The sequence below is a fragment of the Sebastes umbrosus genome, chromosome 7, assembly GCF_015220745.1.
Source record: "Sebastes umbrosus isolate fSebUmb1 chromosome 7, fSebUmb1.pri, whole genome shotgun sequence".
Taxonomy (NCBI): Eukaryota; Metazoa; Chordata; class Actinopteri; order Perciformes; family Sebastidae; genus Sebastes; species Sebastes umbrosus.
Window position 1 is genome coordinate 14,768,287 of NC_051275.1, and position 24,555 is coordinate 14,792,841.

General features: G+C 39.2%; 2 protein-coding genes and 1 long non-coding RNA gene across 3 annotated transcripts; all 3 read left to right on the plus strand.

Moving 5' to 3' along the window:
- The first annotated feature begins 1,567 nt into the window (after positions 1-1,567).
- LOC119491750 (extracellular calcium-sensing receptor-like) lies at positions 1,568-10,433 on the plus strand. Its single transcript, XM_037775959.1, has 7 exons — positions 1,568-1,936; positions 4,433-4,590; positions 4,766-5,063; positions 5,203-5,997; positions 6,150-6,377; positions 7,102-7,225; positions 8,562-10,433. The coding sequence occupies exons 1-7, from the start codon at positions 1,901-1,903 to the stop codon at positions 9,467-9,469; spliced, it is 2,547 nt and encodes an 848-aa protein (XP_037631887.1). The 5' UTR covers positions 1,568-1,900; the 3' UTR covers positions 9,470-10,433.
- Positions 10,434-11,421: 988 nt separating this feature from the next.
- LOC119491754 lies at positions 11,422-15,037 on the plus strand. Its single transcript, XR_005207649.1, has 2 exons — positions 11,422-14,148; positions 14,264-15,037. It is a non-coding gene; the product is annotated as an uncharacterized LOC119491754 (long non-coding RNA).
- Positions 15,038-17,295: 2,258 nt separating this feature from the next.
- On the plus strand, positions 17,296-21,970 carry LOC119491752 (extracellular calcium-sensing receptor-like). Its single transcript, XM_037775960.1, is given in 7 exon segments — positions 17,296-17,559; positions 17,699-18,493; positions 18,646-18,873; positions 19,601-19,724; positions 21,033-21,446; positions 21,449-21,494; positions 21,496-21,970. Coding segments are annotated over 7 exon segments (2,316 nt in total). The 3' UTR covers positions 21,941-21,970.
- The last annotated feature ends 2,585 nt before the right edge of the window (positions 21,971-24,555 follow it).

Consider the following 24,555-nt stretch of genomic DNA (forward strand, 5'->3'; position numbering starts at 1 on the left):
CAAAAATAAATTGATTTGATTTGATTTGATCTGCTCCAAATTTCACAGCCATGATAATGGTCCAGGCCTGCCGTCATTCACATGCCAATATAAACTCAGAGCCTCGCCCCTACACATAAGTTCCGCCCCATTCCATAACTCATGAACCATTTGTCATAGACTCTTGTGGGAGGAATCATTGCATGCAGCAGATCCATTGGTATGGTTATTCTCGCCCCCTACACATAGCAACGCCCCCGTTCATAACTCTTGAACCGTTTGTCGTAGACTTTTGTCTGAGTCGTGAGAGGCATCATTGGACTCACTACGGAGATCCTCTTTCATTAATGACGGTGTTCCCCGCCCCGAACACTTTAGCCCCGTCCCTTTTCAGAATCCATGAACGTTTGGTCGCAGACTCTAGTTGCAGGCATCATTGCACTCAGCATAGTTCCAGGTTCATTGTGCCCGGCCGCGTCAATCGGTGTCCCGCCAGTACCCCAGACGCACGCGAAGGTGCGAGGGCCCAATCATCGCTGCAAGTATTTTTCGCCGAAAGTATGTTTTAACTGTCTATTGAAGCACCCAATAGGTAGGATTCCCTACATCATGGAATTACCTAAAATCAAAATGTGAGTTTAACTGCCAGTCAACAATGTTGAGTTGACTTTGGAAAGAATATATAGTTGCTTTGTAGCATTTATTTAGATTTTGATACAGAGAAAAAAGAAAGCTATATTATATGTATTTTTAAGTGAAAATGATTCTGGGGTCACTTCAAAATTAAAGCCAAACCACAAGCCATGAAATAAAATAGTAAAATGCTGTCATTTCATTTATGTTTAATGAGATCCTGTTTTCCCCATGAGATGTATTTTTGTGTTGAGTTCAGGTTTGAGAACAATAATAAAGCACTTTGGTGCAAAGAGAAGTAGTCCATAACTGGAGGCCAGAATGGGAAATATCTCCACAGCCACAGTGAACTTCCCAGGAGAGCTGCTGGGCATGCTCTAGTATAATCTTCTCTTTATAGTGTTTCATGTTTTTGATGGAAAAGGAGGGTTGATTGTCAGCCAACGTATGCAAATTACAACCTGTATGAGAGTGAAAGTCAGGACACTGAGCCTCTGCTGTGCAGGCCCGGACCATTTCATCACATTACACACTACACATTACTACATTACTACCTGGAAGTGTAGCCCTGAAGGCCATTAACACCACTATCATTTTCCCCAGAGCACAAGAGATGCAGAGGACAAAGGTGATGCTGAACGCTGTGTGTCGCAGCATGCAGGACCACTCAGAAGGCCGGCCGATGAAGGTCAGAGAGCACAGGAAACACAGAGTCAGGGAGAAGAGCAGCAGGAAGCTCAGCCCAGAGTTGATGGCCCTCTCAAATGGAGAGTCCATAATGATCAAAAATAGAGTGGCCACAATTAAAGTGAGGAACACGCCAAACAAAGTGAAAATTACTATTTTTTATAAGTATTATACCCATAACCTCAGTGAAGCAGAGGAACTCAACATTTTTCAGTACACATACATCTCTGTTATGATTGGACCAATACTCTTCAGGACACTTTTGCAGTCATAATAATCTTTAATAGAAATATTGTCACTGTTATTGTAATTGTATCAGTTCACAACCTAAAAACGTAAATAAGAGACTGTACCATAGCGAGCTTTAATATATAACATAGAGTGTGTAGTAAACAATATATGGAAATTGGCTCATCTCAGGTCTGTGGAGCACATACCTCTGCACAGGGTATACAGTCATAGCAGCAGACCGACTTTCCTTTCTGCAGGACTTTATAAGTTCCTTGACGACAGCGCTCACTGCACATTGACACAGGCGAATTTGAATCAAAGAAAATGTTTTTCATTGTCAAATTGCATGTCAAACCCTTGAATTACATAAATGTACATGTTACTGTCAATTATGATATTTGCCTCTGTCTTCCCTCCAGGCCTCATTATTGCTTCAGTTTTGAGGACAAACTTCTGTCCAGGAGGTAGGGAGGCGTCATAATAGCCAACAGGTTTAAACTGGACTGAGTCATCTGATCCGCGCTGCCAGTTCACCACCTCGTACCGAGCCACAGCTGCTCCGGTGCTGTTTCTATTATTTTACCCTACATGTCACATAATTTTTAGGGAATTCTGCATTTGGATGATGGAATTAAAGTTACACTTTTGACAACTGATCAAAATAAACAATTTAACACACACCTGATTTTGCGAGGCATTGGGCCATGTGATATTTAATATGGTGTTATTGTTATTTTCCAGTCAGAGGGATGTTTAATAGTCAGCTGATATGCCTCAGAGGCCTTCTTTAATTAAAAATGAAATTGTTGTTTGTGTGTTTGCAGAGATGCCTGTTAGTTTATGAAAAAACTTTGGACCTCTCCAGAGGTTATGTCCTTTGGGGGTTGATTGGAGCACATGTGGTGAAGTGCATGTGCCTCTGGCCTGACCATGACTTACACCTCAGGCTCTTCCCGCTCACAAGCACTCTAACGAACTAACAAACTCCCTCCAGAGTTCACAGTGTCTCCAGCCTACATCCACTCCATACCTGTCCTCAAGGCTTACACTGGAAACTTCCCGTCAGGGCTGTTTCATCATGATCCCCTTAAGATTGCTACTGGAGAACTTGTGAGGCCTTTGTACAAGACAGTGCCCTTTGTCCATGATGTTGCCTGTTGAACTCACCAAACTTCAATAATGAATAAAATAAATAAAGACATTCATTTAAGTTCATATGCTTTTGTTTTAAAAATATTGAAAGGGGATTCAACACTTATTGTGGTTTGCTGAATGGTTTACAGACAACATCCATATTTCAATTCCTGTAATAGACAGTTTAGATTTGACACTCACTTCACTTTCTGTTTTCCATATAACATTGTATTAGCACATTAACGATGATATATCTATCTATCTATCTATCTATCTATCTATCTACATGATATGACCAGAATGATGTGGTTACCCAAACTTTACATCCCTGTATAATTGTTGAACATATCGCACTAAAATTATGGGTATAATATGCAGCTCTACGACACTCTCCTTTGAAGACTGTCCACAGGATTTTTAAATTTGACTGCTGAAATTTCCTCCCATTCAGCCACAATTGTCTTAGAATTAGGAATAAATTAATTTACGCACTGATGTCGGGTGATACAGCCTGGATCACAGTCTGTGTTTCAGTTTAACCTAAAGGTTTTTGATGGGGTGAAGACCAGGGCTCTGTGGAGGCTAATCCAATTTGTCCATACCAAACTCCCATTTTCATGGACCTGGCTGTATGCAGGACAACATTGTCAAGTTGAAAGGCACGGAAGGGCTAACTAGTGCCGCAAAGTTGGAAGTATACTATTGTCTAAAACAGTGATTCCCAGTACCTCGTGGGTAACTACTGCAGTTGCCAGGGGGTAGGCTACATGGAAAGATTGTGGCTTGGGTCCATGGAGATAGCATGGTCCATACCTTCTTCTAGGGACCCCCGAAAATGGCAAGGTGAGATCCGATGAGAGATGGCCGCCGTACAACTGGGTGGCTCCTCAACAGGTGCATTAAAGGCTCATAGTTGTCAGGACATACAGGATCAGGGCAGACAGGCGGCGGACTACCCAGCTCAGGGCAGGCAGATCAGAAGGCATGGTCCCCCTGGCTATCAACCCCCTGGTTCCTCTGCTACTCAGCACCACAGAGCCTGCGCTGCCCAATGCCGTTGACCACCTGCCACGAATCTCTATCATCCAATTAGCCATCACCGCTGACGCTGAGCCAGATCTTCAGTCCGCTGTCTCCGCCGATGCCCTGCCAGATCTTCAGGCAGGCCAGATTACAGGCTGGAGGTTAGCTAAGTGAGTTGCAAAAGAGGCTGGAGTGATGGGTTCAGGAGAAACCGGATCTGGAACTGTGCTTGCAAAAAAAATGTCACCTGACAAATGCTACTTCATGGATGAATTTGGGGTCCCATTTCCAGAAGCAGGAGGGGATTTCAAGAAACCTGGGTATTCATTTGGTAAAGGGTCCTTGGTAATTCCATACTCATACCAAGAAAATGGCAGGCAAGGCTGGTGACTGCTTGGTGTCAATCATAGAGAGCACACAATGACCAACAGACCCCATGACATTTGGTGGTGGAAGCTTTCATACTTGCCATTCTTGCTAAGGCCCCAAACACTTTTTCTGTTTGGGCACCTCCCTCCTCTTGCCCCACCTTGTAACTCCACAGACATAAAACCTCACTTTCTATTATTATTGTCAAAGCTGCTCCAACATGTATAAATACCAGTGCAAGCTTTGAATTTACATTGAGGTACATGTGATGCCCCCCAGTGGTTTAGCTCTCTCAGACAGTATGCCATCCACAGAGAGGTGGCCAGAGCAGGGATGGGCACTCTTACAGCTGTTGCTGGTGGCATCTTTCTCTCAGGCCGAGGAGCCTGTGTGCAGGCAGAGAGGGAATCCTGAGAACCCCCAGCTTTCTAAGGATGGGGACATTATGTTGGGGGGAATCTTCTCTTTACACAGCAGCTGGAAAGACAGACAAGATACCTACATGCACAAACCACTGCCACTGCAATGCATAAGGTCAATTAGAAATCTATTTAGACTTAAAATATGTAAGAGAACGTTTGAAACTGATTATTTAGAATGATGAATATTCCCTGTTGTGTGTATTAATACCATCAAATATTTCCATTTACTATGCTATTGTTTCTATTTCACAGACAAATGTCAATTATTTATAATTGTATGCATCTAGTTTGAATTTCAGAGAGTTCCAGTTTACCCAGGCGATGCTCTTTGCCATAGAGGAGATTAATAACAGCACAGACCTACTGCCTGGTATCTCTCTGGGCTATAAGATCTACGATACCTGTGGCTCCGTGGCCAAAAGTGTGAGGGTTGCACTGGCCTTGGCTAATGGTAATGAAGTGGCATCTGCACCCTCCGAGGCACCATGTACAAGACTTGCCCAAGTGCAGGCCGTTATGGGAGAAACCTCTTCCTCTCCTTGCATGGTTATAGCTACTGTCATCGGACCTTTTCATATCCCAATGGTGGGTATTATTAATCTTTACTTCTTCCAGCATGTCATAGCAAAATGGGTTTTAAATAATTTGAGTTGGCTGTATGAATGTTTTATATTTCACATCTTTATCTTGAAATTTAGGTTAATTTCTTTTTTTTTTCTTTTAGATCAGCCACTTTGCTACTTGTGCTTGTCTCAGTGACAAAACAAAGTACCCATCCTTCCTCAGAACAATACCCAGTGACTACTACCAGAGCAGAGCCCTGGCCCAGTTGGTCAAACACTTTGGTTGGACTTGGGTTGGAGCTATTAGAACAAATGCTGATTACGGCAATAATGGCATGGCCACATTCATAGAAACCGCCCATCAGCTGGGCATCTGTCTGGAGTACTCTGTACCTTTCTTTCGAACGGATCCACCAGAAAAAATACAAAAGACAATTGACATTATCAAGGCTTCCACTGCCAAGGTGATTGTCGCTTTCCTCTCCCACATGGATATGGATGTGTTACTACATGAGTTGTCTCACCACAACTTGACTGGGTACCAGTGGGTAGGCAGTGAGGCCTGGATCTTTGATCCCCAAATTGCAGCCATGGATAGGCATCACATTCTGGACGGTGCCATAGGCCTGTCCATCCCCAAAGCACATGTGAGTGGCATGAGAGAGTTCATGTTGGATGTGAAGCCACTCAGTTCATCTAGTAATGAAATGTTCACAGAGTTTTGGGAGACATTGTTCAGCTGTAAATTCAACCAGTCAAAGTCTTCAGAAGGGAATCAGAGAGAATGTACTGGACATGAAGATCTGACTGGAGTGCAAAACAGCTTCACAGATATGTCGCTCATGCCTATCTTTAACAATATCTATAAAGGAGTGTATGCTGTAGCCCACGCGCTTCACAACTTTCTGAGCTGTAACAAAACATGTGACAACAAGGTGCAGCTAGATCCATTTACGGTGAGTTTTTTGAGTCACATTAACAAGGTAAATTGTTCAAATTTGGAAAAATAAACTGTTGCAGTCTGTTGAACCAATAGGCCTATAAAATGTTTGTTAGATAATAATTGACATTGATTTATAATGTATTAATTCAATTTACATTGACTTAGATTTTACAGCACATAAAAAAGATTCAGTTCAAAACAAAGGAAGGAGATGAGGTCTACTTTAATGAAAATGGAGACCCAGCAGCAAAGTATGAAATTATAAACTGGCAGCCAACAGAAAATGGCATTGTGGACTTTGTCACAGTTGGTCTTTATGATGCATCTTTACCTGCAGAAAAACAGCTGAATCTGCAAAATAAGCCTTTAATTTGGGCACAGAATTCAAAACAGGTAAGATGCAATGTCATCACTGTAACTGTTAATTACAGTCTATGTTATAATAAAAGGGCGTAAGAAGTACTGCAGTGAAAATAGTAATACCACAATCTTACGTCAGTAAAAGTATAAATGTATTAGAATTAAAATATAAAGTACCAAAGTTAAAAGTACTCATTATGCTGAATAATATATATATATATATATATATATAATATTATTGGATTATAATTATTGATGCATTAATGTGTTCATCACTATAATGTTGAGGCATTAAAGGTGGAGCTCATTTAAATTACTTAATATACTGCAGGGTAAACTGTGAATTTACCCCAGGGATCAATAAAGTTTTATCTTAATATATTATTACAACATAATTTATATGTTGATAATATTTAATATTATTAATCTGCAAAGTAACTAATATTGTCAAATAAATGTAGTGGAGTAAAAAGTACAATACTTTCCTCTGAGATGTAGTGGAGTAGAAGTATAAAGTAATAAAAAATGGTATGCTCAAGTAAAGTACAAATACCTCGAAATTGTACTTCAGTACAGTACTTGAGTAAATTTGCTTACTTACTTTCCATCACTAGTTATAAGCGTATATGTGATAGTTATTGTGACATAATACTGTTTGGTTTTGTTGCATCAAATTTACAATAGAGGTTTGCAAAGACAAGGCCATGTCAAACTGAATGCCCATACATTTTTCTGATAGTAGTTTTTGTTCATGCAGGTGCCTTTGTCAGTTTGCAGCGAGAAGTGTCCTCTAGGAACTCGCAAGGTTCTCCAGAAAGGAAAGCCTGTCTGCTGCTATGACTGTTTAAGATGTGCAGAGGGAGAAATAAGCAACATTACAGGTGTAGTAATATTATATCGGTAAAAAAGTTATTTAAAAAAAAGAAAGGTCATTAAAGGGTCAGCTCGCTCATATTACAAAAAAGTCTACAGTATTTTCTCAATTCCTAGTGGTATCTGAGCATGCAGATAGTTTTGGTCTCATGTGACATCTCTCTCTCTCTCTCTCTGAAATGAATGCATTAAGTGTGGATTTTGTGGTGTTTGTACAGCTGCATTGGAAAATGAAATTTGAAAATATATATTACCCTTCAATGTCATCACTTAGAAAAAAAATAATGGATACAAAAATATCTTTGCATTTGTATGTCCTTGGAGCAACAATAAAAATAATTAATGTAGGCCCTTACCAAATGATTGAGATGTTGCTTCATGGTCAAATAAAAATATAAACTATGTGCTCTTATTATACTAGTAATAGGTCAGTATAGCAACATATGTATGTTTGTTGCCATAGAATTAGTAGTATTAACAGTACTAATATTATTCTCCATGTATTTATTCTAGATATTTAACACAAACTTATTTACAGTAGGCTACTTTGAAAATATGTCAGAAATTATTAGAAATCATGCAGATATATTTTTCTTCACCAAATATATCTTGAAATAAAATTAAATATATCATATTAACAAATGCTATCAACAGCAGTGATTGTTAATAATATGTTTTTTTTCAGGAACATTTTTAAGTTATTATCTTAACATCACTTCTTTCACCAGTTAAGGACAATTCAACTGTTTGGTAGAACATTTTCGACAGTAAAACATAAATAAATATATATATATATATATATATATATATATATATATATACCTGTTTTTTTATTTAGTAGAAAATGGTAAATTTGATTCGATCAGCAAGTTATATGATTCTGTTCAATAAGGCCTCTGAAACTATGATGTTGAAAAAAATATGCCTGCCTTTGACAATTAGACCAGTAAGTCTGACATGACTTTTTTTGTTGTAAACTTCCTGTAAGAAAGCGGACAGAAAAGGCATGCTATTTAAAGACACAGTGATATCTAGTGGATTTTTTTAGCATTAACATACCTTAACCGAGTCGTGGAGATGGCTCAGTCAGGTTGAGTTAAGTTCAACACATTGAATTCAAAATATGCTCTACCAGTCAAGCAGAACATTAAAGAGTAAGAAATTAAACAAGACAAAGAAACATGTATGAATAATAGCTCTTTATACTGTATCTTGTACTTACATACTATACTTTAACCATGCAACTGTCATAAGGCTGTCAATTTATTAACTGGTACTCATGTAGTGTGTATGTATTGAAATGTACTGAAGAAGAATTGCACCTGCTTTAATATTATTTTTCAGATTCTATCACCTGTGTGCGATGCCACCCTGAGTTCTGGTCAAATGAGAGAAGAGATGCCTGTGTGAAGAAAGAGGCAGAGTTTCTATCATATGAAGAGATCATGGGAGCGCTGCTCACTGCAGCGTCCTTATTTGGAACATGCGCCACTGCTGTTGTGGCATTCATTTTCTTCAGATACAGAAAAACTCCTATTGTCAGGGCCAACAACTCTGAGCTGAGCTTCCTGCTGCTATTCTCCTTGACTCTGTGTTTCCTGTGCTCTCTGACCTTCATCGGCCGGCCCTCTGAGTGGTCCTGCATGCTGCGACACACAGCGTTCGGCATCACCTTTGTCCTTTGCATCTCTTGTGTTCTGGGGAAAACTATAGTGGTGTTAATGGCCTTCAGGGCCACACTTCCAGGTAGTAATATGATGAAATGGTTTGGGCCTGTACAGCAGAGGCTCAGTGTTCTGGCTTTCACTCTCATACAAGTTATCATATGTATCCTCTGGTTAACAATTTCTCCTCCTTTTCCATTTAAGAATTTTAAGGAATTCAAGGACAAAATCATCTTAGAGTGTGCTCTGGGCTCAGCTATAGGCTTCTGGGCTGTACTTGGGTACATAGGACTTCTGGCCATGTTATGTTTCATTCTTGCTTTTCTGGCCCGGAAACTGCCTGATAATTTCAATGAAGCCAAATTTATCACTTTCAGCATGTTGATATTCTGCGCAGTCTGGATCACTTTCATCCCAGCGTATGTCAGCTCTCCTGGGAAGTTCAGTGTTGCTGTGGAAATATTTGCTATTCTGGCCTCCAGTTTTGGACTGCTCATTTGTATTTTTATTCCAAAATGTTATATTATTCTACTGAAACCTGAGAAGAATACAAAAAAGAATATGATGGGGAAGGGGGCACCAAAATAATTCTGTAAAAGGCATTGTAGTACCAATATAATTTTTACATAATTATTTGTTAATCTGACTGTTAATTAGTCTATCGTCATTCGTTATTGACATTATTTTATATATTTTTATATATATATATATATATATATATACATATACGTATATACTGTATATTCATTCAGCCACTAGATGTTGCATTCTCCCTCCCTCATCCCATTGCATTCACTTGACAATGGTTGCCAGTTTGTTGCACAACCTGCATATTGTATGGATGTGTCTAAAAGGTAACTCACAAATTGCTAAATCTGATCTGAAATCAGCAAGAATTTGCAAAAACTCTCGCAAGACTCGCAGCCAGATGACCTTTACTAACCATAAGCATTCAAGATCAGTGCCTAACCTTAACCAACTCGCAAGAGTTTCCAAATGCGTGTGTTACTTTCTAGACATGACCATATTTTATGGTCGAGTGGAATGACTCAGACAGACAGACATATAACGTGGTGAATCTTTTGTGGTAGAGAAGTCATTTTTCAACATGTAGCTAAAGGCCTACATCAGGTGTCTGTGTGTGTGTGTGTGTGTGTGTGTGTGTGTGTGTGTGTGTGGGTGTGTGTGTGTGTGTGTGTGTGTGTGTGTGTGCGTGTGTGTGTTTGTGTATGTGTGTGTGTGTGTTTTTGTGTGGGTGTGTGTGTGTGTGTTCTTGTACAGCTATCTTGGTGGGGACCAATTTGAGTTTTAGACCTTCAGAGTGAGGACATTTTTGAAAAATTAGGACATTTTGCCAGGTCCTCAACTTCAAACAGACATTCAAAGGCCTGTTTGAGGGTTCAGACTTGGTTTTAAGTTTTAGTCTTAGAGTTAGGTTTAGGTTAAGGTTAAGGTAAGAGTAAAGGTTGGGGTCAGGCATTTACTTGTGATGGTTAAGGTCAGGGTAAGTGGCTTGGGAATGCATTATGTCCATCAGTGTCCTCGCAAAGAAAAAAGTACACTTTGTGTGTGTGTGTGTGTGTGTGTGTGTGTGTGTGTGCGTGTGCATGTATGTGTATGTGTGTGTGTGTGTGTGTGTGTGTGTGTGTGTGCGTGCGTGCGTGCGTGCGTGCGTGCATGTGTGTGCTTGTGCGTGTGCGTGTTTGTGTGTGAGCGTGTGTGTGTGTGTGAGCGTGTGTGCTTGTACAGCTGTCTTTGTGGGGACCAATATAAGTTTTAGACCTTCAGAGTGAGGACATTTTTGAAAAATGTGGATATTTTGGACGGTCCTCACCTTCAAGCAGACCTTCAAAGGCCTGTTTGAGGGTTAAGACTTGGTTTTAAGTTTTAGTCTTAGAGTTAGGTTTAGGTTAAGGTTAAGGTAAGAGTAAAGGTTGGGGTCAGGCATTTACTTGTGATGGTTAAGGTCAGGGTAAGTGGCTTGGGAATGCATTATGTCCATCAGTGTCCTCACAAAGAAAAAAGTACACTTTGTGTGTGTGTGTGTGTGTGTGTGCGTGCGTGTGCGCGTGTGTGTGTGTGTGTGTGTATCTATGGTGCGGCGCATACACCCCATCCCCGCTGCCGTAGTTTCAGCTGGGGGATAAGCTGTTCCAAACTCAACAGAAACTAAATAAAAGTCACTAAAACCGTCTTGGTTATTCTTTTCAACAATCACCTACTCTGTTTCAGTCTGCCACCCATTTCTAAATCCCCTCTGCTTACCCAGTGGCATGGATTCAGACAGGCACCGATCAGCATGTGTTGCCGGCACTACCGTGCCAAGGAGCCAGTTGGACAAGTTTCACTTTGGGAGCATGACATGACCAGGAATTCCCTTACCAAACAGAAGTTTATTCAAGTGTGCTATTAGTATATTTCATTTAAACTTAAAATAAGAGAGTATACTTTAAGTTGACTTTTTATATACTTATCAGAAAAATACTTAACAAAAGTATACATAAGTATACTTGGCTCATCCTGACAAGTATACAGAAAAGTCTAAGCATGCTTGGCTTATAGGCCTACTTGTACTTAATCTTTTGATCGGGATACTGTATACTTTAGAAAATTATAATTAAGTATTCTTGCCTTATAGGCCTACAGAAAGGTATACTTGGCTTGAAGTTGTGCTTAACTTTCTGTTAGAGTAGCTTATTCAAGTGTGTCAGTTGTAACTACAGAATTATTTTAAAAATGATTCAAATATAAAATCAAAGCACTAACACAAATTTGGGTAACCATATTTGTCTGAATAACAATTATTCTCCAAATCCTCTCCTGAATATTGAGTTTGATTCCCAGCTTTTCTTTTTTCCTTTTTTCTCTTTTCATTGTTGTAGATTTGGCAAATAAAAAAAAATCTCCAGCTTCAAACAAACTTCTTGATATCCTCAGTTTGCAGCAAAAATATGTTTCAATGTCTCCTTTTTCATTTGTTTTGTAACTTCACAGAAGAAAAGTCACAAAGATGTTAGTTTAAACTGTTCTCACTATTTTTATAGAATAAATATGCGGGCATTTAACTTCTCTGCTGCCTAATATCTCAATTGGTTATAAGGTATTTTACAAATGTGGTTCAACACAGTCTTCAACGAGTGTGGTGATGGGTCTAATGAATGGACAGGAAAGGACTTTGGGTCAAACCTGTTCTGGCCAGTCATCTGTTCATGCCATCATCGGACCATCCGATTCCTCCTCAACCATTGCGATGCTACGAATTGCAGGGGTTTTCCAAATACCAATGGTAAATATTTGTCATATTGGTATTATTTTTTTGACTGATTTCACCATGTTCCTTTTTACAACGTAGTGGGTTCAGGGTGTGAATATTTGTAACTGGTTGAGTGTGAACAGGTGATTCCTGAAAAAAAGAACCCGGTTCAGGTTATTTTCAAGTGTTTTTTTTTGTTCATTTGACGAATCCTTTTTACCTATATGTTTTTTGTAAATGTTGATATTATTCTCTTGTGATGACAGTGTACATGGTGAGGGCCCTATTGTCCTTATTAAAATGAAGAGACAGGAAGTCATGAATAGTTTTTACATTATTTTTCTTTTCTTTTACATTTTTATTGAAATAAAATAAAGTGGTAACAATACAAGTGTAAGATAATACAGGACATGATTTTTAAACGTTTTTTTTTTATATATGAAATGCAAATTAACATGTGGGGACGCAAAAAAAACCTTCGTGGAGGTATGCCCAAACCCAAAAGGATGTCAGCCATTTTTAATTCAATGTACCATTTTTGCCCATTTTTAGCATTTTATATGCCCTGTAACAAACTCCTCGTACAGATGAATTAATTAATTAATTAATCAGATTTGAAATTTGGTCAGGACCATCTAAAGACCTTAAGGATGAAAAGTTATTAAAACCCTGAGTTTTCATTAAACGACCCGCCTTGGTGTGGCGGCCATTTTGGTCCATTCACCATGAAACAGGAAGTTGCTCTAACTCCACTGTACATAGTCCAATCTGCTCCAAATGTCTCAGCCATGATAACGGTCCTCTCCTGACGTCATTCACATGCCAATACAAACTCAGAGCCCCGCCCCTACACGTAAGTTCCGCCCTATTCCATAACTCATAAACTGTTTGTCATAGACTCTTGTGGGAGGTATTATTGCTCGCAGCAGATAGTTCCTGTTTCATGATACGGTTATTCCCGGCCCCTACACATCGATGTCCCGCCAGTAATCCAGACGCGCAAGCTGGTGCGAGGGCCCAGTCATCATTGCTTGCGGCTTTAATTATTATTATTTTAACGCAAGTATTTTTTAACTGTCTATTGAAGCACCCAACAGGTAGGATTCCCTATATCATGGAATTACCTAAAATCATAATGTGAGTTTAACTGCCAGTCAACAATGTTGAGTTGACTTTGAAAAGAATATATAGTTGCTTTGTAGCTTTTATTTAGATTTTGATACAGAGAAAAAAGAAAGATATATATTATGCATTTTTAAGTGAATAATATTCTGGGGTCACTTCCGTGAGACGTATTTTTCTTTCGATTTCAGGTATGAGAACAATTATAAAGCACTTTGGTGCAGATACAGTATACAGAGAAATAACCCATAACTGGAGGCCAGAATGGGAAATATCTCCACAGCCAAAGTGAACTTCCTAGGAGAGCTGACATACGTTTGGATGAATGTGATCCAGACTGCACAGAAGTGTGGCCCTGAAGGCCATTAACACCACTATCTTTATCCCCAGACCACAAGAGATGCAGAGGACAAAGGTGATGCTGAACGCTGTGTGTCGCAGCATGCAGGACCACTCAGAGGGCCTGCCGATGAAGGTCAGAGAACACAGGAAACACAGAGTCAAGGAGAAGAGCAGCAGGAAGCTCAGCTCTGACTTCAGTGAAGTAGAGGAACTCAACATGTTTCAGTACACATACATCTCTGTTATGATTGGACCAATACTCTTCAGGACACTTTTTGCAGTCATAAGAATCTGTAATAGAAATATTGTCACGGTTATTGTAATTTTATCAGTTTACAACCTAAAAACGTAATTAAGAGACTGTACCATAGCGAGCTTTAACATATAACATAGAGTGTGTAAAGTAAACAATGTATGCAAATTGGCTCATCTCAGGTCTGTGGAGCATATACCTCTGCATATGGTATAGAGTCATAGCAGCAGGCCGGCTTTCCTTTCTGCAGGACTTTATAAGTTCCTGGATGACAGCTCTCACTGCACATTGACACAGGTGACTTTGAATCAAATAAAATGTTTTTCATTGTCAAATTGTATGTCAAACCCTTGAATTACATAAATGTACACGTTACTGTCAATTATGATATTTGCCTCTGTCTTTCCTCCAGGCCTCATTATGGCTTCAGTTTTGAGGACAAACATTCATAATAGCCAACAGGTTTAAACTGGACTGAGTCATCTGATCCACGCTGCCAGTTCACTACTTCGTAACGAGCCACAGCTGCTCCGGTGCTGTTTCTATTATTTTACCCTACATGTTACATCATTTTTAGGGAATTCTGCATTTGGATGATGGAATTAAAGTTACACTTTTGACAGCTGATCAAAATAAACAATTTAACACACACCTGATTTTGCGAGGCATTGGGCCATGTGATATTTAATTTGGTGTTATTGTTATTTTCCAGTCAAAGGGATGTTTAATAGTCAGCTGATATGCCTCATAGGCCTTCTTTAATTAAAATGAACTTGTTGTTTGTGTGTTTGCAGAGATGCCTGTTAGTTTATGGAACACTTTGGACCTCTCCAGAGGTTATGTCCTTTGGGGGTTGATTGGAGCACATGTGGTGAAGTGCGTGTGCCTCAGGCCTGACCATGACTTACACCTCAGGCTCTTCCCGCTCACAAGCATTCTAACGAACTAACAATCCCCCTCCAGAGTTCACAGTGTCTCCAGCCTACATCCACTCCATACCTGTCCTCAAGGCTTACACTGGAAACTTCCCGTCAGGGCTGTTTCATCATGATCCCCTTAAGATTGCTACTGGAGAACTTGTGAGGCCTTTGTACAAGACAGTGCCCTTTGACCATGATGTTGCCTGTTGAACTCACCAAACTTCAATAATGAATAAAATAAATAAAGACATACATTTAAGTTTATATGCTTTTTTTAAAATATTGAAAGGGGATTCAAAACTTATTGTGGTGTGCTAAATGGTTTACAGAAAACATCCAGATGTCAATTCCTAAAGTAGACAGTTTAGATTTGACAGTAACTTCACAACAAAAAGCACATGACAAAGGTATGTTATTAAATATTTTACAATATTTTTATTGTGAGAAAATGTGACTATTGATATGTAATAAGATATATTTCCTGGATCTACAAAATTATATTTCAATTCTGAAAGACAAAAACATTTTATTCCATTTTGGGGCTAAAAGGTGTGCAAACAGGAATGACTAGTTCTATTGAATACTTACAATTAAAAGCACTATTATCACGTCGATTGGCATAATGGCTGAGTGGTTAGCTCACATTAAGACAATCAAAACAAGAACAAATTGAAGAAAGGACCCAACCATGCATTGACTGTTCGCCACATGTTCCTGTTTTACATATAAGATTGTGTTTGCACATTATAACGGTTGAACATATTGCACTAAAATTATGGGTATTAATATGCAGCTCTACGACACTCTTTGAAGACTGTCCATAGCATTTCTAAACTTGGCTGCTGAAATTTCCTCCCACTCAACCACAAGTGTCTTAGAATTAGGAATAAATTAAGTTGGGCACTGATGTCAGGTGATAAAGCCTGGATCACAGTCTGTGTTTCAGTTTAACCCAAAGGATTTTTGATGGGGTTAAGACCAGGGCTCTGTGGAGGCCAGTCCGATTCTTCCATACCAAACTCCCATTTCCATGGACCTGGCCGTATGCAGGACAACATTGTCATGTTGAAGGGTACGGAAGGGCTAACTAGTGCCACAAAGTTGGAAGTATACTATTGTCTAAAACAGTGATTCCCAGTACCTCGTGGTTAACTACTGCAGTTGTCAGGGGGTAGGCTACATGGAGAGATTGTGGCTTGGGTCCATGGAGATAGCATGGTCCATACCTTCTTTTAGGGACCCCCGAAAATGGCAAGGTGAGACCCAATGAGAGATGGCCGCCGTACAACAGGGTGGCTCCTCAACAGGTCCATTAAAGGCTCATAGTGTTCAGGACGTACAGGATCAGGACATACAGGATCAGGGCAGACAGGCTGGTTTTCTTTGCTGCGCAGCTACTTGGTGCCTCGGTTGCCCAGCACCACAGAGCCTGCGCTGCCCTGTGCCATAGACCACCTGCCAAAAATCTCTGTCATCCAATTGGCCATCACCACTGACGCCGAGCCAGATCTTCAGTTCGCTGTCTCCGCCGATGCCCTGCCAGATCTTCAGGCAGGCCAGATTGCAGGCTGGAGGTTAGCTAAGTGAGTTGCAGAAGAGGCTGGAGTGATGGGTTCAGGAGAAACCGGATCTGAAACTGTGCTTGCAAAAAAATGTCACCTGAAGAATGTTACTTCATGGATAAATTTGGGGTCCCATTTCCAGAAGCAGGGGGGGATTTCAAGAAGCCTGTGTATTCATTTGGTAAGGGTTTGTTGGTAATTCCATACTCATACCAAGAAAATGGCAGGCAAGGCTGGTGACTGCTTGGTGTCAATCATAGAGAGCACACAAGGACCAACAGAGCCCATAACATTTACTGGTAGACGCTTTCATACATGCCATTCTTGCTAAGGCCCCAAACACTTTTTCTGTTTGGGCACCTCCCTCCTCTTGCCCAACCTTGTAACTCCACAGACATAAAACCACACTTTCTATTATTATTGTCAAAGCTGCTCCAACATGTATAAATACCAGTGCAAGCTTTGAATTTACATTAAGGTACATGTGATGCCACGCAGTGGTTTAGCTCTCTCAGACGGTATGCCATCCACACAGAGGTGGCCAGAGCAGGGATGGGCACTCTTACAGCTGTTGCTGGTGGCATCTTTCTCTCAGGCCGAGGAGCCTGTGTGCAGGCAGAGAGGGGATCCTGAGAACCCCCAGCTTTCTAAGGATGGGGACATTATGTTGGGGGGAATCTTCTCTTTACACAGCAGCTGGAAAGACAGACAAGATACCTACATGCACAAACCACTGCCACTGCAATGCATAAGGTCAATTATAAATCTATTTAGACTTAAAATATGTAAGAGAAAGTTTGAAACTGATTATTTAAAATGATAAATATTCCCTGTTGTGTGTATTAATACCATCAAATATTTCCATTTACTATGCTATTGTTTCTATTTCACAGACAAATGTCAATTATTTATGATTGTATGCATCTAGTTTGAATTTCAGAGAGTTCCAGTTTACCCAGGCGATGCTCTTTGCCATAGAGGAGATTAATAACAGCACAGACCTACTGCCTGGTATCTCTCTGGGCTATAAGATCTACGATACCTGTGGCTCCGTGGCCAAAAGTGTGAGGGTTGCACTGGCCTTGGCTAATGGTAATGAATTGGCATCTGCACCCTCCGAGGCACCATGTACCAGACTTGCCCAAGTGCAGGCCGTTATGGGAGAAACCTCTTCCTCTCCTTGCATGGCTATAGCTACTGTCATCGGACCCTTTCATATCCCAATGGTGGGTATTATTAATCTTTACTTCTTCCAGCATGTCATAGCAAAATGGGTTTTAAATAATTGGAGTTGGCTGTATGAATGTTTTATATTTCACATCTTTATCTTGAAATTTAGGTTAATTTCTTTTTTTTTTCTTTTAGATCAGCCACTTTGCTACTTGTGCTTGTCTCAGTGACAAAACCAAGTACCCGTCCTTCCTCAGAACAATACCCAGTGACTACTACCAGAGCAGAGCCCTGGCCCAGTTGGTCAAACACTTTGGTTGGACTTGGGTTGGAGCTATTAGAACAAATGCTGATTACGGCAATAATGGCATGGCCACATTCATAGAAACCGCCCATCAGCTGGGCATCTGTCTGGAGTACTCTGTACCTTTCTTTCGAACGGATCCACCAGAAAAAATACAAAAGACAATTGACATTATCAAGGCTTCCACTGCAAAGGTGATTGTCGCTTTCCTCTCCCACATGGATATGGATGTGTTACTACATGAGTTGTCTCACCACAACTTGACTGGGTACCAGTGGGTAGGCAGTGAGAGCTGGATCTTTGATCCCCAAATTGCAGCCATGGATAGGCATCACATTCTGGACGGTGCCATAGGCCTGTCCATCCCCAAAGCACATGTGAGTGGCATGAGAGAGTTCATGTTGGATGTGAAGCCACTCAGTTCATCTAGTAATGAAATGTTCACAGAGTTTTGGGAGACATTGTTCAGCTGTAAATTCAACCAGTCAAAGTCTTCAGAAGGGAATCAGAGAAAATGTACTGGACATGAAGATCTGACTGGAGTGCAAAACAGCTTCACAGATATGTCGCTCATGCCTATCTTTAACAATATCTATAAAGGAGTGTATGCTGTAGCCCACGCGCTTCACAACTTTCTGAGCTGTAACAAAACATGTGACAACAAGGTGCAGCTAGATCCATTTACGGTGAGTTTTTTGAGTCACATTAACAAGGAAAATTGTTTAAATTTGGAAAAATAAACTGTTGCAGTCTGTTGAACCAATAGGCCTACAAAATGTTTGTTAGATAATAATTGACATTGATTTATAATGTATTAATTCAATTTACATTGACTTAGATTTTACAGCACATAAAAAAGATTCAGTTCAAAACAAAGGAAGGAGATGAGGTCTACTTTAATGAAAATGGAGACCCAGCAGCAAAGTATGAAATTATAAACTGGCAGCCAACAGAAAATGGCATTGTGGACTTTGTCACAGTTGGTCTTTATGATGCATCTTTACCTGCAGAAAAACAGCTGAATCTGCAAAATAAGCCTTTAATTTGGGCACAGAATTCAAAACAGGTAAGATGCAATGTGATGTTATAATAAAAGGGCGGAAGAAGTACTGCAGTGAAAATAGTAATACCACAGTGTGTAAATACTCTGTAAGTCCAGAATCTTACGTCAGTAAAAGTATAAATGTATTAGAATAAAAATATAAAGTACCAAAGTTAAAAGTACTCATTAGGCTGAATAATATATATATATATATATATATATATATATATTATTGGATTATAATTATTGATGCATTAATGTGTTCATCACTATAATGTTGCGGCATTAAAGGTGGAGCTCATTTAAATTACTTTATATACTGCAGGGTAAATTGTGAATTTACCCCAGGGATCAATAAAGTTTTATCTTAATATATTATTACAACGTAATTTATATGTTGATAATATTTAATATTATTAATCTGCAAAGTAACTAATATTGTCAAATAAATGTAGTGGAGTAAAAAGTACAATACTTTCCTCTGAGATGTAGTGGAGTAGATGTATAAAGTAATAAAAAATGGTATACTCAAGTAAAGTACAAATACCTCGAAATTGTACTTCAGTACAGTACTTGAGTAAATTTGCTTACTTACTTTCCATCACTAGTTATAAGCGTATATGTGATAGTTATTGTGACATAATACTGTTTGGTTTTGTTGCATCAAATTTACAATAGAGGTTTGCAAAGACAAGGCCTTGTCAAACTGAATGCCCATACATTTTTCTCATAGTAGTTTTTGTCCATGCAGGTGCCTTTGTCAGTTTGCAGCGAGAAGTGTCCTCTAGGAACTCGCAAGGTTCTCCAGAAAGGAAAGCCTGTCTGCTGCTATGACTGTTTAAGATGTGCAGAGGGAGAAATAAGCAACATTACAGGTGTAGTAATATTATATCGGTAAAAAAGTTATTTAAAAAAAGAAAGGTCATTAAAGGGTCAGCTCGCTCATATTACAAAAAAGTCTACAGTATTTTCTCAATTCCTAGTGGTATCTGAGCATGCAGATAGTTTTGGTCTCATGTGACATCTCTCTCTCTCTCTCTCTGAAATGAATGCATTAAGTGTGGATTTTGTGGTGTTTGTACAGCTGCATTGGAAAATGAAATTTGAAAATATATATTACCCTTCAATGTCATCACTTAGAAAAAAAGTAATGGATACAAAAATATCTTTGCATTTGTATGTCCTTGGAGCAACAATAAAAATAATTAATGTAGGCCCTTACCAAATGATTGAGATGTTGCTTCATGGTAAAATAAAAATACAAACTATGTGCTCTTATTATGCTAGTAATAGGTCAGTATAGCAACATATGTCTGTTTGTTGGCACAGAATTAGTAGTATTAACAGTACTAATATTATTCTCCATGTATTTATTCTAGATATTTAACACAAACCTATTTACAGTAGGCTACTTTGAAAATATGTCAGAAATTATTAGAAATCATGCAGATATATTTTTCTTCACCAAATATATCATGGAATAAAATTAAATATATCATTTTAACAAATGCTATCAACAGCAGTGATTGTTAATAATATTTTTTTTTTCAGGAAAATGTTTAATTTATTATCTTAACATCACTTCTTTCACCAGTTAAGGACAATTCAACTTTTTGGTAGAACATTTTCGACAGTAAAACATAAATAAATATATATATATATACTATATATACCTGTTTTTTTATTTAGTAGAAAATGGTAAATTTGATTCGATCAGCAAGTTATATGATTCTGTTCAATAAGGCCTCTGAAACTATGATGTTGAAAAAAATATGCCTGCCTTTGACAATTAGACCAGTAAGTCTGGCATGACTTTTTTTGTTGTAAACTTCCTGTAAGAAAGCGGACTGAAAAGGCATGCTATTTAAAGACACAGTGACATCTTGTGGATTTTTTTAGCATCAACATACCTTAACCGAGTCGTGGAGATGGCTCAGTCAGTTAAGTTAAGTTCAACACATTGAATTCATAATATGCTCTACCAGTCGAGCAGAACATTAAAGAGGAAGAAATTAAACAAGACAAAGAAAAATGTATGAATAATAGCTCTTTATACTGTATCTTGTACTTACATACTATACTTTAACCATGCAACTGTCATAAGGCTGTCAATTTATTATCTGGTACTCATGTATTGAAATGTACTGAAGAAGAATTGCACCTGCTTTAATATTATTTTTCAGATTCTATCACCTGTGTGCGATGCCACCCTGAGTTCTGGTCAAATGAGAGAAGAGATGCATGTGTGAAGAAAGAGGCAGAGTTTCTATCGTATGAAGAGATCATGGGAGCGCTGCTCACTGCAGCGTCCTTATTTGGAACATGGCTCACAGCTGTTGTGGCATTCATTTTCTTCAGATACAGAAAAACTCCTATTGTCAGGGCCAACAACTCTGAACTGAGCTTCCTGCTGCTCTTCTCCTTGACTCTGTGTTTCCTGTGCTCTCTGACCTTCATCGGCCGGCCCTCTGAGTGGTCCTGCATGCTGCGACACACAGCGTTCGGCATCACCTTTGTCCTTTGCATCTCTTGTGTTCTGGGGAAAACTATAGCGGTTTTAATGGCCTTCAGGGCCACACTTCCAGGTAGTAATATGATTAAATGGTTTGGGCCTGCACAGCAGAGGCTCAGTGTTCTGGCTTTCACTCTCATACAAGTTATCATATGTATCCTCTGGTTAACAATTTCTCCTCCTTTTCCATTTAAGAATTTTAAGGAATTCAAGGACAAAATCATCTTAGAGTGTGCTCTGGGCTCAGCTATAGGCTTCTGGGCTGTACTTGGGTACATAGGACTTCTGGCCATGTTATGTTTCATTCTTGCTTTTCTGGCCCGGAAACTGCCTGATAATTTCAATGAAGCCAAATTTATCACTTTCAGCATGTTGATATTCTGCGCAGTCTGGATCACTTTCATCCCAGCGTATGTCAGCTCTCCTGGGAAGTTCAGTGTTGCTGTGGAAATATTTGCTATTCTGGCCTCCAGTTTTGGACTGCTCATTTGTATTTTTATTCCAAAATGTTATATTATTCTACTGAAACCTGAGAAGAATACAAAAAAGAATATGATGGGGAAGGGGGCACCAAAATAATTCTGTAAAAGGCATTGTAGTACCAATATAATTTTTACATAATCATTTGTTAATCAGACTGTCAATTAGTCTATCGTCATTCGTTATTGCCATTATTTTATATATATATATATATATATATATATATACTGTATATTCATTCAGCCACTAGATGTTGCATTCTCCCTCCCTCATCCCATTGCATTCACTTGACAATGGTTGCCAGTTTGTTGCACAACCTGCATATTGTATGGATGTGTCTAAAAGGTAACTCACAAATTGCTAAATCTGATCTGAAATCAGCAAGAATTTGCAAAAACTCTCGCAAGACTCGCAGCCAGATGACCTTTACTAACCATAAGCATTCAAGATCAGTGCCTAACCTTAACCAACTCGCAAGAGTTTCCAAATGCGTGTGTTACTTTCTAGACATGACCATATTTTATGTCATCAGGTGTCTGTGTGTGTGTGTGTGTGTGTGTGTGTGTGTGTGTGTGTGTGCGTGTGTGTGCGTGTGTGTGTGCATGTGCATGTTTGTGTGTGTGTGTGTGTGTGTGTGTGTGTGTGTGTGTGTGTGTGTGGGTGGGTGCGTGTGTGCGTGCGTGCGTGCGTGCGTGCGTGTGTGTGTGCGTGCGTGCGTGTGTGTGCTTGTGCGTGTGCATGTTTGTGTGTGAGCGTGTGTGTGTGTGTGTGTGAGCGTGTGTGCTTGTACAGCTGTCTTTGTGGGGACCAATATAAGTTTTAGACCTTCAGAGTGAGGCCATTTTTGAAAAATTAAGACATTTTGGACAGTCCTCATCTTCAAACAGACCTTCAAAGGCCTGTTTGAGGGTTCAGACTTGGTTTTAAGTTTTAGTCTTAGAGTTAGGCTTAGGTTAAGGTTAAGGTAAGAGTAAAGGTTGGGGTCAGGCATTTACTTGTGATGGTTAAGGTCAGGGTAAGTGGCTTGGGAATGCATTATGTCCATCAGTGTCCTCACAAAGAAAAAAGTACACTTTGTGTGTGTGTGTGTGTGTGTGTGTGTGCGTGTGCGTGTGTGCACGTGTGTGTGTGTGTGTGTGTATCTATGGCGCGGCGCATACACCCTGTCCCCCGCTGCCGTAGTTTCAGCTGGTGGATAAGCTGTTCCAAACTCAACAGAAACTAAATAAAAGTCACTAAAACCATCTTGGTTATTCTTTTCAACAATCACCTACTCTGTTTCAGTCTGCCACCCATTTCTAAATCCCCTCTGCTTACCCAGTGGCATGGATTCAGACGGGCACCAATCTGCATGTGTTGCCGGCACTACGGTGCCAAGGAGCCAGTTGGACAAGTTTCACTTTGGGAGCATGACATGACCAGGAATTCCCTTACCAAACAGAAGTTTATTCAAGTGTGCTATTAGTATATTTCATTTAAACTTAAAATAAGAGAGTATACTTTAAGTTTACTTTTTATATACTTATCAGAAAAATACTTAACAAAAGTATACATAAGTACACTTGGCTCATCCTGACAAGTATACAGAAAAGTCTAAGCATGCTTGGCTTATAGGCCTACTTGTACTTAATCTTTTGATCGGGATACTGTATACTTTAGAAAATTATAATTAAGTATTCTTGCCTTATAGGCCTACAGAAAGGTATACTTGGCTTGAAGTTGTGCTTAACTTTCTGATAGAGTAGCTTATTCAAGTGTGTCAGTTGTAACTACAGAATTATTTTAAAAATGATTCAAATATAAAATCAAAGCACTAACACAAATTTGGGTTACCATATTTGTCTGAATAACAATTATTCTATAGTGTTTCTCCAAATCCTCTCCTGAATATTGAGTTTGATTCCCAGCTTTTCTTTTTTCCTTTTTTCTCTTTTCATTGTTGTAGATTTGGCAAATAAAAAAAAATCTCCAGCTTCAAACAAACTTCTTGATATCCTCAGTTTGCAGCAAAAATATGTTTCAATGTCTCCTTTTTCATTTGTTTTGTAACTTCACAGAAGAAAAGTCACAAAGATGTTAGTTTAAACTGTTCTCACTATTTTTATAGAATAAATATGCGGGCATTTAACTTCTCTGCTGCCTAATATCTCAATTGGTTATAAGGTATTTTACAAATGTGGTTCAACACAGTCTTCAACGAGTGTGGTGATGGGTCTAATGAATGGACAGGAAAGGACTTTGGGTCAAACCTGTTCTGGCCAGTCATCTGTTCATGCCATCATCGGACCATCCGATTCCTCCTCAACCATTGCGATGCTACGAATTGCAGGGGTTTTCCAAATACCAATGGTAAATATTTGTCATATTGGTATTATTTTTTTGACTGATTTCACCATGTTCCTTTTTACAACGTAGTGGGTTCAGGGTGTGAATATTTGTAACTGGTTGAGTGTGAACAGGTGATTCCTGAAAAAAAGAACCCGGTTCAGGTTATTTTCAAGTGTTTTTTTTTGTTCATTTGACGAATCCTTTTTACCTATATGTTTTTTGTAAATGTTGATATTATTCTCTTGTGATGACAGTGTACATGGTGAGGGCCCTATTGTCCTTATTAAAATGAAGAGACAGGAAGTCATGAATAGTTTTTACATTATTTTTCTTTTCTTTTACATTTTTATTGAAATAAAATAAAGTGGTAACAATACAAGTGTAAG

Coding starts and splice junctions, on each gene's coding strand:
- LOC119491750 (XM_037775959.1), top strand. CDS start 1,901: ATGTACATGTTACTGTCAATTATGATATTTGCCTCT. Junction 1,937..4,432: donor CAATTATGATATTTGCCTCT/GTCTTCCCTCCA, acceptor TCTTTCTCTCAG/GCCGAGGAGCCTGTGTGCAG. Junction 5,064..5,202: donor GACCTTTTCATATCCCAATG/GTGGGTATTATT, acceptor TTTTTCTTTTAG/ATCAGCCACTTTGCTACTTG.